Source organism: Drosophila takahashii, chromosome X (genome assembly GCF_030179915.1).
Source record: "Drosophila takahashii strain IR98-3 E-12201 chromosome X, DtakHiC1v2, whole genome shotgun sequence".
Taxonomy (NCBI): Eukaryota; Metazoa; Arthropoda; class Insecta; order Diptera; family Drosophilidae; genus Drosophila; species Drosophila takahashii.
The window spans coordinates 10513326-10531986 of record NC_091683.1 but is presented as its reverse complement, the minus strand read 5'-3'; the positions used below and the strand labels follow the sequence as shown (position 1 = coordinate 10531986).

At 37.7% G+C, this 18661-nt stretch overlaps 1 protein-coding gene across 3 annotated transcripts; it reads left to right on the top strand.

Annotated features, from left to right (window-relative positions):
• The first annotated feature begins 678 nt into the window (after positions 1-678).
• On the top strand, positions 679-18638 carry Nep1 (Neprilysin 1). Of its 3 annotated transcripts, none has more exons than XM_044392753.2 (9): positions 679-932; positions 5698-6316; positions 9783-9881; positions 11651-11778; positions 11839-11956; positions 12461-13467; positions 13745-13907; positions 13964-14280; positions 18016-18638. In XM_044392753.2, exons 2-9 carry the CDS (start codon positions 5800-5802, stop codon positions 18286-18288), a joined length of 2622 nt encoding a protein of 873 aa, XP_044248688.1. In that variant the 5' UTR covers positions 679-932; positions 5698-5799; the 3' UTR covers positions 18289-18638. The 3 variants fall into 3 exon arrangements, with proteins under 3 accessions (XP_044248688.1, XP_070075061.1, XP_070075060.1); XM_070218960.1 differs by lacking the exon at positions 679-932 and adding an exon at positions 3091-3239; XM_070218959.1 differs by lacking the exon at positions 679-932 and adding an exon at positions 3097-3384.
• The last annotated feature ends 23 nt before the right edge of the window (positions 18639-18661 follow it).

Genomic DNA, 18661 nt, shown 5'->3' with positions numbered 1-18661 from the left:
GTGAAGAGCACTTCACAACAGACTTTTAGAGTAGGATGAATAGAGCGGCGTACTTTACGACGAACCGGAATGTCTGAATGCACTTTTCCAAAATTTGCCTTAACATAATCGTATTTTGAGCTAGTTTTTGATACGACACGTTTTAAAAAAATGATAATACCAAGCAACCATTACATATTTTTAAGCTACACACACAATGGCAACCTGTTTTTGGTTAATCTTGTGTTCGTTTCACTTTTGGAGATGCGTTTGTTGAATTCTAGAGAAAATAAAAAGTTAAGCCCACAGAATTTGTTCAAATTTCCCGCCAATTTGGTATTTTTGGTGGTATATAAAGATCGAAAAATTAAATATTCTAAAACTCCGATATCGATTCGATTTATAATTTATATATTATCGATTAAAAAGCTGGCAACCCAGGGCTGACAAAAATAGCCGGTGGCGGTTTTTTTAAACAGTGATTTTTATTGGTTGATTTTAAGTTCAATTTATTGCTTTTAAGTTTGTTTCTTCTGCAGTAATTGTATTGGGAAAAATATAAGTTCACCCTTGTACTTATCTTCTTCAACAAGTGTCCCAACCCCATCGAGCTTTTCCGTCACAAAAAGCTCTGTTTTAACTGGCCCGGTAAACTAAGCGATTTAACCAAATTTTAGTCGCACGCCAAACACAACACGCGAAAGGAATAAAGCGGTTGTCGAGGAAGCAAAAAGAACAAAAAACATTTAAACAAAGCGAAATTTAAAATTTAAAAAATTAAAAAAATCATTTTAAAATATTTATTTATTTTATGATCATTTAGTTTTCTTTTTTTTACGAGTTTCGGTGTAATTTGTGCATCCTGTGGTCCGCCTAGTTGATTTTTGGCTGCCATATGGAAAAGCCGCAACGCACGTGCCGCGAAAACTTTTGCGCCAAAACTAGAAATCCAGGTAACCGGCAGCCTGGTGTCAATGTCCTTTTTTCGATTTCTAGGATCGCGGCAGGAACATTCAAAACGTACGACTTTGATTTGTGGTAGCAACGCACGCGAGTGCACTGCAAAAAATTCATCTAAATTCAGGGTGCGCAAAAGTAGGCAACGAAATGGTGTAGGAACTTCCATTTTCACAGCCCAAAAAAAAGAATTTTTATAAATTTTCCAATCCAAAAAATAATTAATAAACCCCTTACTATAGGAGCATTTTCTGTTCGAGCTATAATACCAGTTATCAATTCGATACTATCATAAAATCATAAAATGATAATAGGTAGTTATTAAATCATTTACGACCGGTGTCTAGAACCACAAAGATTATTTTGCAATAAATTCACTTGTTGTAGAATATTTAAAATGATAAAGAAATTGTATTAAATTTTATAAAAACAAATAGTTATCCCCCCTTTCTCGCCGTGTAATTACGCCACCTGTTGGGCGCCAATTAATAATAATATTTTTTTTTTTGAGCTTAAAGCGCGTGTTTGGAAACTTTCAATCTATTTTTGTGAGCTAGGATAGCAATCAGCTAACGGAAATCGATCAAATTATGGTTTTTTTGGGGGTGTCTTGGTAACGTTACAGTGGATTTTGGGAGGGGTGGGGGTGGTACCTTTCGACAGAGCTGCCAATATTATGATCGCTGGGGAATTTGGTCAGGTTGGACAGGTCTTCCATCAATCAGCGAAAGCGAATGGAGAACGCAATTTCAATTTCGACGAGTGTCACAAAGCAATAACACAAGATGGGCGAAAAGTTGGGTTGTTTTGTGGATAGGGGAGCACTCCCTAATCTCCCAACTTATCGGACAGGGTGGTAATTAATTTTTTTTCGGAACACAACCCATTGACAATGACACGATGATCACGCACTGATAATGCCAACGCCAGTGTCCAGCGGTTGGAAGGGGGTGGGTTCTCTGGGCTCTCTGGGTGAATTCTTTGGGTGGTTCTTTGGGTTGATAGGTGGGTGGCCCAAACGGGTGGGTTACAGCGTCATGCTGGCTGGCGCAGACAGCCGAGGAAAAACCGCAAAAACGTAAAATAAAAATAATAAATAAGAAGAGAGCCGCGATTAGAACGCTTTGTGTGCGGAACGTGCCAAATGGACTCCCATCGGCGGTACTGCAGTACATGTAGTGGTAATAGTAATGAGTTAAGGTAACAGGAGAGCTAACATCCATCATTCGTTGACGGGCTAGCTGATATCCTATGATGTCCTACGATATCCCTTATAAGAAAGGCAATTTACTTGTAAATAATACTATTTATTATATTATTATTACAAACATAATAGTTTAATGTATATGTAAAGCTTAGGTTGATTTATAATTATACAAATATAATAACCCAAAAATCTTTTACAAATACTATACGATTTCTAATAGTAGAGACCACAACTAACATTTAAGGATCCATTGTCTTATATCAGATATATCCGAACCGAATCCTTTGGAAGTGCAGGGATAATAATACCCCATCATTACAGAGACAATTTAATTATAAAAAAAAAAACAATTACAAGTATTATAACAAGTAAAAATATAATAATTAAATGTATATAAAGAAATAAATATACAACGCATTTCGATTGGATTTTTGATCAAAGTTCTGTTTACAAGTTAGGATGGTACATATGTATGTTATTATATTTGTAATGCAAAAATCTGTTAGGGTTTTATTTAGTAGAGACATCATTTTAAAATCCATTATTTTATATCAAATACATATACAATTTAAAGATCCTTTACTTTGTATAGGATCCATGATATCAGATCCCATTTGAAGTGTAGGAACTTTAGGGATATTTTGAAGAAACCCCAACTTTAATGCTTGACCATCCATAATTTGTCCAGCGAACTGGGACCAACTCAACATCCATCCAACCCCCTCACCCTGGTATTATTTTATTGGTTTTGGGGGCTCTGTAACCAACTTAGCATTAATTTAATATAAACCTCTGGGGTGTCACTGCCATTGGCAATACTTTGTTCATTTCGTTGCTGCTGCTGCTGCTGTTGGCGCCGACGCCGACTGCGACGCCGGCAGCGACGGCGACCGCGACAGCGACTGCTTAAAAGCTAAGGACACGCGTTGAGAACGCTCAGTTGGCATCGAGAAGTCGCCTCGCGCGTTTGGCGGCAAACAAAAATTGGAATAAAATATTACTTAGTATTAACCAAAGCGACAGAGAGAGAGAGAGCGACTAGCAACTAGCGCGCACCCACTCGCACTCGCTGGCGAATTGCAAATGCCATAGAGCGGTTAGTTCAAAACAACAAACAAATCAAACCCAAAACCAAGGCGGTGAAAGTCGTAAAAGACATAAATAATAAAAACAATAGTATCACCAAAAAATAGAAAAAAAAACGAGAACGGTAACCCGCGACTCAACAACAATAATAAAAAGTAATGCACTAAAATATTATAAAAAGTATTAAAAAAAACCGGAAAGTGCACAGAAAAAAATATAAATAATATAAATGTAAAAAAATTAGTATTATTAAACGAAAGTGCTTCAAAATAAAAGTGTAAACAAATATTTTATATTTTTTTCTGTGCTTATGATAAGATTTATTTATACGATCTAAAATTATTCTGTATTGTTTTAGGGCCCCAACTTATTTCAAATTTTAGAGAAATATTCAAGATCCCATTATGAAATACATTTTTCAAGTAAAATAGTGAAAACACCAAACTATATTTTTTTCTGTGCTTATGATAACATTTATTTATACGATCTCAAATTATTCTGAATTTTGAAGAGATCATAAAATATAAGTAAAATTTAAAATAGTAAAAACAAACTATATTTTTTTCTGTGCGCTTATAAATTTCAAAGTTTGTGTTTAGTTTGTGTTTTGTGAGCCAGCTGCGGTAATACGATGCGAATTTAACGACGGTCGCATTAATTTATTTTAGTTTGTCTCGCTCCGTTCGAGTTTCTATCTTCTCCGAGCTTCCTCCTCTCGCCACTTGAAAAATAAAAAAATATCCAATATGCATATAGTATAAAACCATGGCGTTTCGCATTTCACGTGGCCCAGCCAAGTACCCAATTTTAATTAAAAACCATTCTGCCGACGATCGCGAGTTTCGAGCATTATGAACATTAGGTATTCATAGCCGTCACGAGATTTGGATCCTCTTTCGATCGATTCAAATCAGATCAGATCGGATCAGATCAACCTGGCCTGGAGACAATGATACCATAACTTATAGATGATATAGTCCGCTGCCTCGGTCGGCGTCTCTGTCGACCGCAGCTGGGTTAACTAGTTTCGAGTTTTGCAAATTTAGCCGCGCATTAATCCGAGCTTTAAGTCCACAGTGGTTATCGGTTAGAAAGTAAGATCGGATGTGCCGAATATCAAGCGAGATTTGTGATAAAGAAGGTTTATATTCCTGTTCTTTAATATAAATAAAAACAGAAACTAATAAGTGTATGTGCTATTTTGAATGAAAAAAATATTTTTTTTCAAAAGTTACTAGTACTTTTTATGTAAAACCATTTAGCTTTTTTTACAGGCCTTTTAGTCCCATACTCTTGTCTAAATATTTCAAAAATATGTTAAAATATGGAAACTTTTTTATGAAAAATTTAGAGGGTGGTAATATTTACTAGAACTTTATTTATTTTATCTTATAAATGATTCGAGATATTGGTATATTTTTTTAAAGTTTTTTCCTTAATATCCAATTTTAATGACCGATTTTTATGTTAGCAGTTTATAAGTTTTTCGAAGGCTTCCAAGAAAGGTGACCCAAAACGACTTGCTTTACAATTTCTTGTGCATTTTTTGTCAAATTCACATTGCCGAATATAGCCAGTGTCCACTGTAATCCACGGCACAACAAACTGTTTGGCTTTGCATCCCCTGCTGAGTTGCCGGCTGCGATTGCGCGAAAAACACGTTGGCCCTGATCGCACGTCACAACAACAACAACAGCAAGAACAACAGCCTACAAAAGGCAAAAACAACAAAATAACCAAGAACAACAATATTGAAAAGGAGATGATATCAGAAGATGATCAGAAAATTATCAGAAGACCTGTCAAAATATTCGAATCTCTGCCTTCTGACAATTGGTGTTCTTCCCCCTTTCAATTCGCCGCCCCTCTTTTGCACAGCCACAGTGAGCACTCGGCACACGAACGGCCTGCGGTCGTGCCAATTAAGCACATATCGATAGTGGAAGATCTGGTTGATTCCGGTGTTGGCCGGTCAGGTCTTAAGTCTGCTCAGATATCTGATAACCTACAGTGGAGCAAACAGTGTAGAAACTCAAAAAAAAAGTTATGCAACGAAAGAGAAAGATGAAATGTTTCAAACAGTGAAAATCTTACTTATTATTCGTTACACTTACATTACATTATACATTTTTGCATAAAATGAATATGTCTAATAAAATAAAAAATGCGTCAAATATATGGAAACATTTATATGAAGAATTTAGAGGGTGGCAATATTTACTACAATTTTATTTATATTGTTTTATAAATTATTCGAGATATTAGTGTATTTTTTTAAATTATAAATCATAATAAATTTAAATATCCCTAAAACTTGATTTCAAAAGTGTGGTATGGATTCTTAAATATATAAAAATACTTAGCGAATACATAAGTATATTACCTTATCTTCAGAACCTGTCCCATTAAATCCCCCCTATTTCTTTGATATTTCCTAACTTGGATTGTTTACCTTGGCTTTTTTCCAGTGCCATCGCCGCTGATGTTGCCAGCGTCGCCGCCGTTGTCGCTCTAACTGCGAACGGACCGCCGAACCGCTGAACTGCTGATCCGCTGAACCACGAGGCAAAATGTCGTCGCAGCAACATGAGGCAGCAGCCAACGCAGCAGCAGCAGCAGCAACAACAGCTCCGCAGATTCCGCTGCATCTGGAGAAGCCTATGAATCTGAACAATGGCTACCTGCAGGCGAATGTGCCGCTGGAGGAGCTGAGTGCCACGGTGGTGTCGCCGCTTTTGGGGCAACAGCAACAGGTGCTGCCACATCAGGTGCAACAGCAACAGCAGCAGCAACAGCAACAGAACAAGTTGCCCACTGTCGTTTTCCTGGCGCCCGACGGCAGTGGCGGCGTGGGAATCCAGCGCTGCAATCCGACGAATCCGGGGAATCCCAATTCCGGCGGGGCATCCTCGGGGGCGGTAGCGGGGGCGGGGCACCACAGCGACTGGCTGCTCAAGGAGTCGCAGCAGCGACGCCGCCTGCTCGTCCTGGCCATCGCCTTCACCGTCCTGGGAGCGGCCATCGGGGCACTGGCCATCTACTTCGCCAGCGTCCACCAGCGATGCCAACTCTACCGCCTGGAACCAGGTAAGGATTAAACAAAGGTATAAAAAATTATAGAAAACAAATTTTTTTTGCATTATTTTTTGAATGCGACATTTTTTTTATTTTTAAAACGATATTTTTGAGTCTTCTCAATCGAAGGTTTATATAAGAAAACAAGATAAAAATGGTTGTAGTACATTTTTTGAATACCGCATTTTATTTTATTTTTCAAACCACTTTTTAAAGGTTGCTTAAAAGAAGGTTTAGATTAAGGAAATCAAAAAATTAATCTATTCAGTTTAAAAAATTTTATAAAAAAGTTAAATATTTTAAAAGATTTTTTAAAGAGTGTTTTAGGTGTTCTAAACAATTAAAGTTAAACAACTAAAAGTTTATTTGCCTTCAATTATATAAAATTCAAAGAACTACGATAAAAAAATAATAAACAATCAAAATAAAAGCTTTAATATATTTGATATTAAAAAATAACTAAAACTTTGAAAATATTCAGTTTTAAATGTTAAAATTTATAGCACAATATTTGTAAACAGTTTGCATTTGATGCCACTCAATTTATTGCCATTCCATCCAATGCTATCTACTGGTATTCGATAAGTATTCTCCTAACGAAACTTCCCGGTGTCATAATGGAATTCGAAAGCTCCGAATTAAGTGGAATCTTTGGAACATGAGTTATTAGTACATGACACATGTCAATCTAAAGAGCTTGGGTCATCAATCATGTTGCCTCTAAGCCACTGAGTCAATATCTCTATCTAGCTGCTATAGAAGAGTTGAATGGCAGTGGTTTTGCACAGAAGGCTAGATGGTAATAAAATAAAATAAACCTGTTGGCAGGACGAACTGGGGCCTTAGTGGGTCAGCGGCCAATCAACAGGCATCCTGTGCTCCTGATTCCTCGGCGTTTTCCCAGTTTTTCCGCCCTTCTGCTCGCCTGTTAACTGAATTTAGCGCCTGGCCGCTGGTGATTCAAACAAATGGAGCAAAAACTCAATTTCCCTGTCCTTCGGGGCAAAGGAGCGCAACAGGCTGAAGCTGAAGGATGCCACCGGTGGATCTGCCGGGGTGTTGTAATCTCCGTCCTGTCCCCTCCTCTCCTCTCCTCCCCGCTTTCCCTTCCCTGAAATGCGGCATGTTTGAAATTCAATTACAGAATATGTCAAACAAGCAGCGGGAAGAACAACAATGACAGCATTCGCTTCCTTGCTTTTGCTTCTGCTTTCGCCCTTTTATTTTGTGGTGCGCCAGTTGTTCGCAGCACAGTGGTGCTAAGTTTGCAGAAATTTAAGGCAGAAAGAAATTTTACTGGAAAAAATATGCGAAGGAAAATTATTGATATAAAAAAAGGGTTTTTTAAATATTTTGTTGGCTTTTAAATTAATGATTTAACAAAAAATGGATTTGAAAATATATTCCTTTAATTTTACCTGATAAATATAAGGTTAAAAATTATGTAAAGGAATTTCTTATTATCAAAATATTCAATTTAATCCCATAAAAAAATATAAAAATCTAAAATTAGTATTAAATTATGAAAAGGTTAAAAATTATTAATAATTTTTAAATATCATTTAAAGATCTCTTTGAATTTTCTTATTAACGAAATATTTAATTAAATCCCAAAATAAAAATTGAAAAGTTTTATTAGAAATGAAAATTCAAATATTCAATTTAATCCAAAAATAAAAATCAAATAGTAAAATATAACAATAAATATCATTTAAAGATCTCTTTCAATTTTCTTATTATCGAAATATTTAATTAAATCCCAAAATAAAAAGTATAAAATAAAAAATTAATATAAAATGGTGAACAAGTTAAAATCAAACATTTTTAAGTAGAACATTTTAAAGATTCGCTATTTTCTTTGAGACAATAGGTCACTGTCTGCCCATTACTTTCTTATCTTTTGTTATCTGTGGATAATGGGTGGGGGGTTGGGTTGGTTGGGTGTTGCTCTAGACTCTCGACTCTCCTCGACTTCCATTTGCATTTGGTCGGGAGCACATGGAATAATGCGATTCAAAGCAACTGAAATATTCAGGAGCTGCGAACCGGGTTGCTCCTTCGAAGGATGTGTCTGTTCTGGCATAAATTACATGTTCATGTGCTCCATCGTTTACAAACACAAAAATATAAATAAAAAACCCAAAAAAAAAAATAGAAACCAAAAAGAAATACGTACAAAAAGCAATCAATCGGCATTGCGCAGGGATGCCTATGAATTTTTTAACGGCCGTTCCAATCGATCGCGTCTTCTTCGTTGGGCTCCTTATGCTAATTGAATATGCACACAAACACGAAAATGGTCGACCATTATCCTGCTTATGTTCACTGTGATAAAACGTGTTTTTAATATTTTGCGCCAAAAATTCATTCATCGAAATCTGAAAACGGATGGCGGGCCATTTCATCGGCATCGGCGGCACCATCAAAGCCTATTCCCTTTTTATAACAATTTAAAAATATATCTTTGGCGGCATCTCTGTAAATACCCAGCATCATCATCATCATCATCATTGTGGTAGGCCTCTGGCCTTGACTATGATTTTCCCCCCGGCCTCCACTTCCACCCCCTTTCAACCCATCGATTTTCTCCTGGTTTCTGCATTCAGGCTTAAAGTGAGTTGATACCATAATTGTGGGAAAAATAAACAAATCAAATTAAGATCAATATTGCTATTTTCGTGATATTTTGCTAAGTTGGCTATATTTTACTTAATTTTTATTTATTTGTAGCCTCGATAAAATTCTTTAAATTATTAAATTATAATTACTGCCTCAATATTAAAGCCTTAATGAAATAATAAAACCAAGCGATAATTTTTAATGGCAAATCAAGGGTATCTAAATCGATTGCCTTTCCTTTTCCGATTTTCCTCCAAGTCCAGGGCATAATGAAATTCACCCAGTGAAATAAAATTGCTGCAGCTCCTGGACATTCAACCCAAAGTAACCAACTTGCCACATGCCACTGGCCGCTGGCCATCGGCCACTTGCGGTCCACTTAAACCTATTAACGCCGGGGCAAATGTTATTAGTTCGGTTCGCTTGGGTTGGGTTCTTGGGTGAACCGCTTTAATTAATAACTAAAGCCGCCATCTCCAACGCGAAGAGTAGCCGCCTCCCCAACGAACATCCCAGTTTTATTGACAGCCTCGACAAGGACGACATGCAACATGTGTCCTGTCCAGGCGGCAATCGATGGCCCATGGGCGGGGTGGTAGGGGGGAGAAAAGGGGGGTGGCAAGCATTTCGTTATTTTAATTTAATAAAGCCAAGGCAGCCGGGGGATGATGATGCGGTTGGGGATGCTCCTCTTTTTAATGAAAAATTCAAATTCAATTTACTTGAGTGGCCCGCGAATCCAACCCTCCAACCCCCTAAAAATACACATTGCTCATACGCCACGTGTGCCGGCGGTGAATTGAAAAACTGGCAATACTGAACACTCAATACTCAACGAATCTGGCAACTCTAATTGCAGGCAACGATGACAGACCGACCGGCAGGTGGAGCCAGGACTCGGGATCCGCCCACGAGGGTCTGGAGAACATTTGCATGACCCAGGAGTGCGTGAGAACAGGTAAGCTGAGATCCACTTAAAAGTGTCGGGGGAACGGAAATCCAGAAAAAATAGAGACAAAGAAATTGCATTCGAAATGGTACCACGATATAATTATAATGACTACACAGAGAGAATTCATTTGAGTTAAAAATTGTATTTAAAGTAGAACGAGATTTTTTAAGTTAATGTGGGTTTAATGTGCTTGAATCAAGTTATATCGGTATTTTCATTGTTGCTCTCACTAAGTAAATACTTAGTCTAATCAGTAATCTTAAATTTATCAAATAATTGTTATAAAACTCAATTAAACTTTTCCCTTCTCTCTCAAAAAATGTGTTTATAAGAACGAATGTTCTCTATACAAGAACAATTGTACTTTCATTTTTCTCTCCGTGTACCTAAGGTAGAACTTCTTAAAGTTGTGGTGAAATAAATTGTGGGTAGAAACTCACTTTTTTGTTTCGAAAAAATCGCTTAAATATTTAAACATATAACTTTAAATCAGGGGTGCTCAATGAGGGTCAATTTGTTTAGGACGCCTAGGTTCCTACACAGAGAGAATTCTGACGTTCCTTAGAACTAATGTTCTATTTGTTATAAGGTTTAAGGTTAAGTTTAACTATAGGAATCTCGACTGTACTTTCAGACGTTCCGATATCGGCTGAATTTAGGGAGAACGAAGGGTGTCAGGGCCTTACACAACCGTCCAATATGTGCGGTTTTTATTTGAGTTGTAAATTATTTATCAGCTATTAAGATAGCACTTAGCCCGTTTGTCAAGGGGAACGGAATGAGGGGTAATGGGCCAACGGGGTAATGGGGAGTACTATTCGATGGGGACCGAAACATCTGCTCCACAAACATGTCCATTCGAAATGCACTTATGTCAAGCAATGCGGGCAGCCAGCAACACCTCAAAGTCACTTGCCAAGGAAATTGCCCCAGTGATTGACTGCTTGGCATGCCGTTGGATATGGATACATGGATACATAGATACAAAGATACATAGATTCATGGATAGATTGATAGGTACACCTGTCCGGGTGCAGGACACTTCCTGAAATATATATAGGGCCACAATTACCCGGCGATGCAATCGATTCGAGTGCTCCACTTAGCATACTTTTTGGGGTGTACTACGTGGGCGAACCCCTCAATTAAGTGGTCCACCCCAAAACCTTAATTGAACCAAAAAAATCCAGCCGCTTGAGAGTTATTGGAGTTCAAGTAATATTTAACCAGAAAGAAAATGAGATAGGAAAATCCCCAGTTCCAAGAATTCAATTTTCGCCCTACACACAAAAAAAAAGGTTTTGTCGGATTAATATTACTTAATGTAAAATCGATCTACGTTTCATGTAGATTTTTTTTTTTGTGTAATATTTCTTTGGTTTCTTGACTAGAGCATAAATCAATAATGGCTTTCCGCGAAGTGGAAGTGAAAAATCTGCAAGGTGAGGGACACGCTAATGAATTTCGCACTTGCTTCGCCGCGGTAATGAATTTCAGCTGAGGGATGACGTTGATTTATGGACTGGAATGCAGGTCTATCTCTGTTACAAGCTATTAGTTATTAGTTCCCAACTTTCCGGTGAAAAGTTTGCATCCTCTTTATCGCTTATCTACAAAAGTTTTTCGGCCTGCGATGATTTGTGGGCCAAGTTTATGGCCGGTGCGATCAAAGGGCGGCATAAATTATGGCCTAAACTAATTGCAGGCCAGCTGAGGGGTTTCCCAGGTTTACTGTTCGATATGCTTTCATTCCTCGCCAATCTAATCCAATCCAGCGGCCTCGCTGCTCTCGGCCATGGACCTCAACTCGGATCCCTGCGAGGACTTCTTCCAGTACGCCTGCGGCACCTGGAACAAGATGCATCCCATTCCCGAGGACCGCAGCTCCATCAGCACCTTTGAGGTTTGATTTGATGTTTAATTTTAAGATTCCTTGGGCTAAGATCATTCTGATACCCCGCAGGTCCTTTCCGATCAGCAGCAGGTCATCCTGCGGGCGGTGCTCGAGGAGCCCATCGATGAGAGGGACAACAGGGCCACCATTAAGGCGAAGACCTTCTTCAAGAGCTGCATGGATATACGTGAGTTGATATCTAGAATAGAAATGCATGTACATTTCATAACGTTTTTACATGAAGTACTTTGAAGTACTATCAAGTTATAATTGATATTACATAATGTAAAAAAGATCTACGTTTCATATCGATTTTTTTTGGTGTAAGGATTAGTGAATAATAATTTCCTACACACAAAAAAAAAGTTCCCGTAAAATTGATATGTGAATGTAAATTTCTGGTTATGCAAAACCCATATTGTTTTTACATGAAATACTATTTCAACCAGGTCAAATTTACCTGGCCACATATCAAATTAAAATTGATCTTAAATAATGTTAAATCGATCTACGTTTTATATCGATTTTTTTTTGGTGCAAGGATTAGTGAATTTTTATTCCCGATATCATATCATAAAGTACTCTTTTCGACCGGGTCAAATTTACCTGGCCACATATCAAATTACAATATGATCTTAAATAATGTAAAATCGTTGTACATTTCATATTGATTTTTTATCATAACCCACAGCCCAAATCCGCAAGGTGGGAACCGGTCGACTGAGGGAGGTGCTGCGCTCCCTGGGCGGCTGGCCGGTCATCGAAAAGGACTGGAGGCCGCCCGAGGATCTCTCCGTGGAGCGGCTGATGGGCCAGCTGCGGCTCAACTACAGCGAACCGGTGATGATCGAGCTGTATGTGGGGGCCGATGACAAGAACAGCTCGGTGAACATCCTGCAGATGGACCAGCTGCAGTACGCCCTGCCCTCGAGGGACTACTATTTGAAGGAGAGCAGCGCCAACGATCGCAGGGCCTATCATCGGTACATGACGCAGGTTTCCCTGCTCCTGGGCGCAGATCCCTCCACCGCAGCAGAGGAACTGGAGAAGGTGGTGCTGTTCGAGACGCAGCTGGTGAATGCCTCGTTGCCGGAGGCGGATCGCCACGACACGAGTCTCGTCTATCGCAAGATGTCGCTGCCGGAGCTGCAAGATCTAGTGCCCGAGGTGCAGTGGCAGGAGTATCTGCAGGCCGCTTTGGGGGCGGGTATTCCGCTGCAGGAGGACGAACCGCTGGTCACCTACGGCCTGCAGTATCTCACCGAAATGGGAAAAATCCTAGCACGCACCGATCGTCGCGTGGTGCACAACTATATGCTGTGGCGCCTGGTCATGTCCCTCATGTCGCACATGATCGACGAGTATCAAAGGGAGCGGGTGGAGTTCCGCAAGATCCTCATGGGCATCCAGTCGGAGCGGACGCGATGGTCGCAGTGCGTCGAGTGGACCAACAAGAAGCTGGGCGTGGCCGTGGGCGCACTGTTCATCCGGGACAACTTCAATCAGGAGAGCAAGGAGGTGGCCCTCGAGATGATACACACCATACGGGCGGCCTTCAACGAGCTGCTGGCCGAGAACGATTGGATGGACGACGAGACGCGGGCGGTGGCCAAGGAGAAGGCGGACTCGATGAACGAGCGGATCGGCTATCCGGAGCTCCTAACTAATTCCACTGAGTTGGAGCAGGAGTATGTGAATGTGGGTATACTTCAGTTTCACTAAAAAAATTATTCTCCCTGAATTATAGAAATGAAGAAAATTTCTAGAATTCAAGGCGATTTTTTCTCAAAATAAAAAAAATGTACTACTTGGTAAAGAAAATGTTCTTCAAATTAATCAAAATTTATTAAATATAAAAATTTTTTTTAAATATAAAAAAAATCGCCAGTGAAGCAAATTTCTAAAATTCAAGGCGAATAATTTTTTGAGTGTATATTTTATTATTATCATATTTAACCCTATAACCCCCCTTCAGCTGACCATCGTTCCCGACAACTTCATCAATAATGTGCTGAGCATCCTGCAATGGGAGTCCGAGAAGATGCTGCGCCTCCTCCGCCAGCCGGTGGACAAGGAGAAGTGGACCACCGAGCCGGCGGTGGTGAATGCCTTTTACAATCCGAATAAAAACGATATAGGTGGGATTATCTAATCTCTCATCATTCTCATTTATATCATCCCATGTATTTCGTAGTATTTCCCGCTGGCATCCTGCAGCCGCTGTTCTACAGCCAGCACTTCCCCAAGTCCCTGAACTACGGCGGCATCGGTGTGGTCATTGGCCACGAGATCACCCACGGATTCGACGACAAGGGGCGGCAGTTCGACAAGAAGGGCAACATGATGCAGTGGTGGAACAACGCCACCATCGAGGCCTTTCGGGAGCGGACGCAGTGCGTCATCGATCAGTACTCGCGCTACAAGATCAACGAGGTGGACATGTTCATGGACGGTCGGATGACGCAGGGCGAGAATATCGCCGATAACGGCGGTCTCAAGCAGGCCTTTAGGGTACGTCCGCATAATAATTTAATTTAATTTCATTGGGTACCCCCTTTTTCGACCAAGTTACAGCAAAAAAAAACAAAAAGTAAAAATTCCAATTTTTGTCAAAAACTGAAATCGCGAATTTCCAAAAAAAAACAAAACCCGTTTTTTCGCTAAAACGTTGCAGTTTTTTCGCTATAACAAAGCAAATACTGATTCAAAGTATGGATTGTCATATCTTTCTGAACTCGTTATTAAATTTCCTAACGATTGGCATTTAAACCTTGACAATTTATTCATTTTTAATTTTTCGCAAAAAATCATGGGGTACCCCCTTATAAAAAAATTAAAAATTGGCGAAAATTTTATTTTTCCCAAATCACACGGAAAGTTTTATGAATTTATAGCAAATTTTGTTATCTGTTCAAAACAGTATGAATTTTTGGTGTAGGACCATTTTTGGCCAAGTTACAGCAAAAAAACCAAAAGAAAAAATTCCAATTTTTGTCAAAAACTGAAATCGCGAATTTCCAAAAAAAAACAAAACCGGTTTTTTTGCTAAAACGTTGCAGTTTTTTCGCTATAACAAAGCAAATACTGATTCAAAGTATGGATTGTCATACCTTTCTGAACTCGTTATTAAATTTCCTAACGATTGGCATTTAAACCTTGACAATTTATTCATTTTTAATTTTTCGCAAAAAATCATGGGGTACCCCCTTATAAAAAAATTAAAAATTGGCGAAAATTTTATTTTTCCCAAATCACACGGAAAGTTTTATGAATTTATAGCAAATTTTGTTGTCTGTTCAAAACAGTATGAATTTTTGGTGTAGGACCATTTTTGGCCAAGTTACAGCAAAAAAACCAAAAGAAAAAATTCCAATTTTTGTCAAAAACTGAAATCGCGAATTTCCAAAAAAAAACAAAACCGGTTTTTTTGCTAAAACGTTGCAGTTTTTTCGCTATAACAAAGCAAATACTGATTCAAAGTATGGATTGTCATACCTTTCTGAACTCGTTATTAAATTTCCTAACGATTGGCATTTAAACCTTGACAATTTATTCATTTTTAATTTTTCGCAAAAAATCATGGGGTACCCCCTTATAAAAAAATTAAAAATTGGCGAAAATTTTATTTTTCCCAAATCACACGGAAAGTTTTATGAATTTATAGCAAATTTTGTTATCTGTTCAAAACAGTATGAATTTTTGGTGTAGGACCATTTTTGGCCAAGTTACAGCAAAAAAACCAAAAGAAAAAATTCCAATTTTTGTCAAAAACTGAAATCGCGAATTTTCAAAAAAAAACAAAACCGGTTTTTTTGCTAAAACGTTGCAGTTTTTTCGCTATAACAAAGCAAATACTGATTCAAAGTATGGATTGTCATACCTTTCTGAACTCGTTATTAAATTTCCTAACGATTGGCATTTAAACCTTGACAATTTATTCATTTTTAATTTTTCGCAAAAAATCATGGGGTACCCCCTTATAAAAAAATTAAAAATTGGCGAAAATTTTATTTTTCCCAAATCACACGGAAAGTTTTATGAATTTATAGCAAATTTTGTTATCTGTTCAAAACAGTATGAATTTTTGGTGTAGGACCATTTTTGGCCAAGTTACAGCAAAAAAACCAAAAGAAAAAATTCCAATTTTTGTCAAAAACTGAAATCGCGAATTTCCAAAAAAAAACAAAACCGGTTTTTTTGCTAAAACGTTGCAGTTTTTTCGCTATAACAAAGCAAATACTGATTCAAAGTATGGATTGTCATACCTTTCTGAACTCGTTATTAAATTTCCTAACGATTGGCATTTAAACCTTGACAATTTATTCATTTTTAATTTTTCGCAAAAAATCATGGGGTACCCCCTTATAAAAAATTAAAAATTGGCAAAAATTTTATTTTTCCCAAATCACACGGAAAGTTTTATGAATTTATAGCAAATTTTGTTATCTGTTCAAAACAGTATGAATTTTTGGTGTAGGACCATTTTTGGCCAAGTTACAGCAAAAAAACCAAAAGAAAAAATTCCAATTTTTGTCAAAAACTGAAATCGCGAATTTCCAAAAAAAAACAAAACCGGTTTTTTTGCTAAAACGTTGCAGTTTTTTCGCTATAACAAAGCAAATACTGATTCAAAGTATGGATTGTCATACCTTTCTGAACTCGTTATTAAATTTCCTAACGATTGGCATTTAAACCTTGACAATTTATTCATTTTTAATTTTTCGCAAAAAATCATGGGGTACCCCCTTATAAAAAAATTAAAAATTGGCGAAAATTTTATTTTTCCCAAATCACACGGAAAGTTTTATGAATTTATAGCAAATTTTGTTATCTGTTCAAAACAGTATGAATTTTTGGTGTAGGACCATTTTTGGCCAAGTTACAGCAAAAAAACCAAAAGAAAAAATTCCAATTTTTGTCAAAAACTGAAATCGCGAATTTCCAAAAAAAAACAAAACCGGTTTTTTTGCTAAAACGTTGCAGTTTTTTCGCTATAACAAAGCAAATACTGATTCAAAGTATGGATTGTCATACCTTTCTGAACTCGTTATTAAATTTCCTAACGATTGGCATTTAAACCTTGACAATTTATTCATTTTTAATTTTTCGCAAAAAATCATGGGGTACCCCCTTATAAAAAAATTAAAAATTGGCGAAAATTTTATTTTTCCCAAATCACACGGAAAGTTTTATGAATTTATAGCAAATTTTGTTATCTGTTCAAAACAGTATGAATTTTTGGTGTAGGACCATTTTTGGCCAAGTTACAGCAAAAAAACCAAAAGAAAAAATTCCAATTTTTGTCAAAAACTGAAATCGCGAATTTCCAAAAAAAAACAAAACCGGTTTTTTTGCTAAAACGTTGCAGTTTTTTCGCTATAACAAAGCAAATACTGATTCAAAGTATGGATTGTCATACCTTTCTGAACTCGTTATTAAATTTCCTAACGATTGGCATTTAAACCTTGACAATTTATTCATTTTTAATTTTTCGCAAAAAATCATGGGGTACCCCCTTATAAAAAAATTAAAAATTGGCGAAAATTTTATTTTTCCCAAATCACACGGAAAGTTTTATGAATTTATAGCAAATTTTGTTATCTGTTCAAAACAGTATGAATTTTTGGTGTAGGACCATTTTTGACCAAGTTACAGCAAAAAAACCAAAAGAAAAAATTCCAATTTTTGTCAAAAACTGAAATCGCGAATTTTCAAAAAAAAACAAAACCGGTTTTTTTGCTAAAACGTTGCAGTTTTTTCGCTATAACAAAGCAAATACTGATTCAAAGTATGGATTGTCATACCTTTCTGAACTCGTTATTAAATTTCCTAACGATTGGCATTTAAACCTTGACAATTTATTTATTTTTAATTTTTCGCAAAAAATCATGGGGTACCCCCTTATAAAAAAATTAAAAATTGGCGAAAATTTTATTTTTCCCAAATCACACGGAAAGTTTTATGGATTTATTTATTATTTTGTTATCTGTTCAAAACAGTTTGTATTTTTGGTGTAGGACCATTTTTGGCCAAGTTAGAGCAGAAAAACAAAAATAAAAAAGTCATATATTTGTCAAAAACCGAAATCCTGAAATTGAAATAGTCAAGATTTGTAATGGCAAATTAGGAGCACTCTACTTTGGTGGGTGATGTATAGCACTGGTTAGTTAGAACCGTCGCCGAAACTTGGAAACGTTTTGCAAATACATATATCACTTATGACCCATTCGATCTTCTCCTTCACAGGCCTACAAAAAATGGGAGACATTGCACGGCCGGGAGCAGCAGTTGCCCGGCTTGAACATGACCCACGACCAGCTCTTCTTTCTCAACTACGCCCAAATCTGGTGCGGATCGATGAGGCCGGAGGACGCTCTGACCAAGATCCGGTCGGCGGTCCACTCGCCGGGCTTCGTCCGTGTCCTGGGGCCACTTTCGAATTCGCGCGACTTCGCCAGCGCCTACAAGTGTCCGCTGGGCAGCACCATGAATCCGGCGGAAAAGTGCAGCGTGTGGTAGTCCGCCGTCGTTGCCGTCGATGTTTTTTTTATATATTTATATTGCATACTATATAGTATATACATCCCTAGGTACACACACAATACGAGTACTGTAGTAGATCACCTGCGGCCACAGACAACCACAAACAACAGCTGTTCTGTTACAATTTTTTGTGTAGTTTCCTGTTTTTTTTTTTTTTACTCCGATTGTTCTAGCGCAGCGATGCATATATGTACTTTATACCTGGCTATATAGATTTATGGTGTGTTTGTAGCGGAATAGCCCACAAAAAAAAGCGCCCTGAGACCGCACCTTTCACCAACCTCCTTACCGACATTATATTCGTGAATAAAGAACAAGTACGGAAATCGAATGTTTTTCAGGTGGGGAA

Coding starts and splice junctions, on each gene's coding strand:
- Nep1 (XM_044392753.2), top strand. CDS start 5,800: ATGTCGTCGCAGCAACATGAGGCAGCAGCCAACGCAGCAGCAGCAGCA. Junction 6,317..9,782: donor ACTCTACCGCCTGGAACCAG/GTAAGGATTAAA, acceptor CTCTAATTGCAG/GCAACGATGACAGACCGACC. Junction 13,468..13,744: donor TGGAGCAGGAGTATGTGAAT/GTGGGTATACTT, acceptor ACCCCCCTTCAG/CTGACCATCGTTCCCGACAA.